Below are 1,787 nucleotides of genomic sequence, written 5' to 3' on the forward strand. Positions count from 1 at the left end.
GTAACTGTGGAGACAGCCGTAACTATGAGTGAGGACCAGGGTTTGAGAAATTCAAGGCAGGGGCTGTTCCCCAACGCTCACCCCCAGTACTCTATTGGACCCAAGTGCTTAAAGAAATTGGACAGTTCCTATTTCTACCCACCTTGCTGCTTCCTTGATGATGGATTCAAAAAATAGTTTCTTGACTTCTATAGGTCCTTGCACTCCTTCAAGCAATTTGAAGATTTTTTCGTATTCTGAAGATGTTTAAAAAAAACCTTCAGTATTATCAAATATAAAGAATACAAGAGAATGTATACCTCAGCAATCATGATTCACAGGCTAAAATGTTTTAAATCCTTAAATCAAGATACCTGCACATACAAAAACTAAATAATAAAAAGACACCTGCACATACATACGAATGAAACTCTTTTAACCATAACCAAGCAGAAAAGCAAAGCAAAAGGTGTACTATGGTTTAGTCAAAGAAAAGAGGAACTACCGTAAATTATGGGCAAACTCAACTCTGGCAAAGAATGAGTCTCAACAGGTAACATGGATATCTTCTGAATCATAGAAAGAGAGACTTCCTATAGTTTTATAAAACAGACATTCTCATACTACTTACTTCGTCCAATGCTTCGAATTTCCTTCACTAATTGACGTTTTATATCAGCATTAATTTCTTCTTGGCTTTTGGGAATAGGGTCTATTTCTCTGCATTTTAGGTCATCTTCAGAGAAATTGCTGGTAATGATTCCTCCCACAGGTGCATTGCTACCAGGTTTCTGCATCAGCTCATCTTTGCTGAAACCAGCGAAGTCATCAATCTGAGAATCCAACTGGCTTGGTAGAACACCATGTCCTGTCTTATGCTCTGGTGAAACAGATTTTGACAAAAAGCCATCAGTTGGTGTTTGACCACTTTCTTTCCCCTCCACATAGATATCATGAATGACAGATCTGGAAACCAAACTGAGAAGTTGAGCTGTGAGAAATGTGTGTTTCATCCCTCCTCTGGGTACATCTATGGGCTACTCAGTTTCTAGGGAATTATTTATTTCATAAATGGGAAGATACACCAGGGGGAAATCCCAGACCTGACGAACTGAGGCCAGGACACATAATACAATAAAACCACCTCTTATTTTCTGGCCCTATGAATAGATATGGAAACCAAGTAAGACAGTACAACTCTAAAGCAACATTCACAGATCCCTGGTACTCATGGGATAGTTTCAGCTTGTTATGCTTTACAAGTTGAAAGCAGCAAGTCTCACTTGATATCGTGATTTCTCAAATTCACTTACAAACTGCCATGCTTTACTGAGCTGGAAGCCAGACAACTTGGATACACCACAAGCAGCCTCCTCTCTACATCAAATATATTCCAAGAAAATAGAGGTGGCCATTACTGCTGAAAGTGCTATATGCACTCCATCACCAAAAATCCCTTTTAGTGTATGATTTTCCTCATCCTTCCTTTCTGTCCCAGAAAATGACTTTCTTTTCACTCTAGGTCTGACACCTCTCATTTATTCATCGTCTGTGGCAGGCAGCATGCTAGTAGCTGGGGATCAGCAATAAACAGCCCAGAGAACAACGTTCCCTGCCCTTGTGGAGCTCACATCTTCATGGGGCGGTCAGACAGTACAAGCACAATAAGCAAATGAAACAAATGGCATTGGGCTAGTGGTAGGGAAGCCGTCCACAGGCCTGTGGGCAACAGCAGCAGAGGGAGCCCCAGGAGCTCTCACTGGTTGTGCAGAGCCTTCTGTGGATGTACCCTTGGGCAGGGCTTGAAG

The 1,787-nt window shown here is 41.5% G+C and overlaps 1 protein-coding gene across 1 annotated transcript; it reads right to left on the bottom strand.

Annotated features, from left to right (window-relative positions):
* Positions 1 to 108: 108 nt before the first annotated feature.
* On the bottom strand, positions 109 to 992 carry LOC105538637 (cancer/testis antigen family 45 member A2-like). The gene is made up of 2 exons (XM_011978542.1): positions 611 to 992; positions 109 to 236 (listed from the first exon to the last, which is right to left on the bottom strand). The coding sequence occupies exons 1-2, from the start codon at positions 990 to 992 to the stop codon at positions 109 to 111; spliced, it is 510 nt and encodes a 169-aa protein (XP_011833932.1).
* Between the last annotated feature and the right edge of the window lie 795 nt (positions 993 to 1,787).

This window comes from Mandrillus leucophaeus, unplaced genomic scaffold (assembly GCF_000951045.1).
Source record: "Mandrillus leucophaeus isolate KB7577 unplaced genomic scaffold, Mleu.le_1.0 Scaffold1032, whole genome shotgun sequence".
Taxonomy (NCBI): Eukaryota; Metazoa; Chordata; class Mammalia; order Primates; family Cercopithecidae; genus Mandrillus; species Mandrillus leucophaeus.